This window comes from Austrofundulus limnaeus, unplaced genomic scaffold (assembly GCF_001266775.1).
Source record: "Austrofundulus limnaeus strain Quisiro unplaced genomic scaffold, Austrofundulus_limnaeus-1.0 Scaffold1708, whole genome shotgun sequence".
NCBI lineage: Eukaryota > Metazoa > Chordata > Actinopteri > Cyprinodontiformes > Rivulidae > Austrofundulus > Austrofundulus limnaeus.
Window position 1 is genome coordinate 1 of NW_013954110.1, and position 2,140 is coordinate 2,140.

At 36.9% G+C, this 2,140-nt stretch overlaps 1 protein-coding gene across 1 annotated transcript in view; it reads right to left on the reverse strand.

Moving 5' to 3' along the window:
• Nucleotides 1-1,586: 1,586 nt before the first annotated feature.
• LOC106536159 (sphingosine kinase 1) overlaps nt 1,587-2,140 on the reverse strand; it is a gene marked incomplete at its 3' end in the record, with an annotated part of 8,158 nt that continues 7,604 nt past the window's right edge. Inside the window, 1 exon segment of the mRNA XM_014033357.1 lies at nt 1,587-1,702. Within this exon segment, the coding sequence (XP_013888811.1) occupies nt 1,587-1,702 (116 nt within the window).

Sequence of the window (2,140 nt, forward strand, 5' to 3'; positions counted from 1 at the left end):
TATTAGTTGAGTAAAAGTCTTTAAGTATTTGATATTTTTTGTATTCAAGTATTAAAAGTAAAGTATTGATTTAAAATGAGCAGTTAGATTTTCTATAAGGACATTTTTTAGGAGGTGACCTCCCTAAATAACTGCAAAAATAACTGTTGTAGTAAAATAATGAATTTATGTTAAATTTAGGATGCACTAGTCCAGCTGTTTCAGTTTATATACATATATCAAGGCTGCACAAACCTTTTCCCCAAAATAAAAATCTATCCGAGGGCTGAGGCCAAGTTTAATACTATAATTCATGAAATACAAATACTTCTGAAGTACAGTCCCTTTTATTTTAATGATTATGTCCTGCTGGAGTGTGACAGGAATGGTTTGTGTACAAACTAATACGGTATCAGAATTTTATATATTTATACTTCTCATTCAACCACAGTTAAATTCACTCTATCTAGGAGGCACAATTTATGGATCGTATTGAATTTTTTTTACAATAACAAGCTGGAATGAAAACAAGCAAAGATTAAATAAAAGTAATGACTTTCTACTTCTTGCCTTTTTTCTTGCCCAAAAATTCTACTCAAGTACAGAAACAAARTATTTGTGGTTAGTTACTTTACAACTATGTTTGTATCTGAACCTGCCTCTGACCGGATGCTCCGGTGCAGCATTTTATTGTTGGAACAAAGCAACATGCTGGAAGTAAAGTATCAATGGAGTAACTTTAGTTTCGATWTGGTCCAACATCATTACTATGTCGTCCAGGACACGGAAAATTAAAAGCACAAAGAAAACAACTGGACTTCTGTTCTGTAGCTGAAGATGTGGGGAGCTACAAGATTTAAACAACATGACTCGAGGTCAGTGTCATTATTATTGTATCGATCTGCTCACCCCCACCTCACTGGTGTAAAAGATCAGATCTGATTCAGTACCACATACTGAAAAGGCTTGGGTCGGATTTGAAAAAAAAATGGATTTGTCATGTTCAAACTGTCATGAAATGTCTGATATGGGGCGTATTTGCCTGCAGTGTGAACACAACATAAGACTCTAACCTCGGCAGGAAAAAGCACAACCAGTAGGATTTGTCTTTGGAAGTCTTGGGTCAAATTATACGAGTACCTTCCACAAAAAGGCTTAAAGAAGTTGTGTTCATCGCTGAGTAAATGTGAGTTGTTTCATTGCCAACAACTTGTCATGCAGATGTGCTTCATGGCTTTTGTTGGCTTTGCTTCTTTGGTGTTGTGCCAACAAGCAGCCAGCAGGTGGAGACGATCCCACCCCAAYGTGTGCTGTGGGTCCTAAAAGTCTGCCCAGTTACACTCCGGACTGTAGTCAGTCAAAATGCCACCGTTTCTAAACCCATTACATCATTCCTCTGAGAGTTTCAGCGAGCTTAAAATGACCTCTTGCTGCACAGCAAAGCAGTCCTGGTGTCTCCACCCTCCTGAGGAATGATGTGCCCAGTCAGCCCTTTACCATAATTACACAGGAAGGAGATAAATTGTCTTTTTTTTTTTACTTAAGTTGGATCGTCTTCTGCACTGTTAGCTGATGCATTTAGATGACTCATTAGTAAACGGACTCACTGGGAGTAGTGGTGGATGGATGCAGCCAGGGCATTGCCAGAACCGCCTGGCAGGATACCCAAAGGGGTCTGGATGGCTTGTTGCCAGTCTTCTCGCTCCATCAGACCATTTATCACCTGAATWAACAAGAGAAAGTGAACGAATCAATGAACAGCACTAAATAAACCAGAAAAAACCTACTGGGAAATCCAAAATAAAATACAGCAGATTGGATTGTACTGGATCCGTTTATACTGTTTCATATTATATACGGTATTTTATCTAAGGTTGTCTAATCCTCTGAGTTTTCAAAGTTGGAAACATCTCATGGGACTTAATAGGAATTGGTGGGAATAAACAAGAGTAGATGTAAAAATATTAAAAATCCTCAAAGTGTTGTCCTTACAGGTGCTGGTCATAAAATTAGAATAACATGTAAAAGTAGATTTATTTCAGTAATTCCATTTAAAAAGTGAAACTTGTATATTATATTCATACATTACATACAAACTCATATATTTCAAATGTTTATTTCGTTTAATTTTGACGATTACAAATGACAACAAATGAAAATC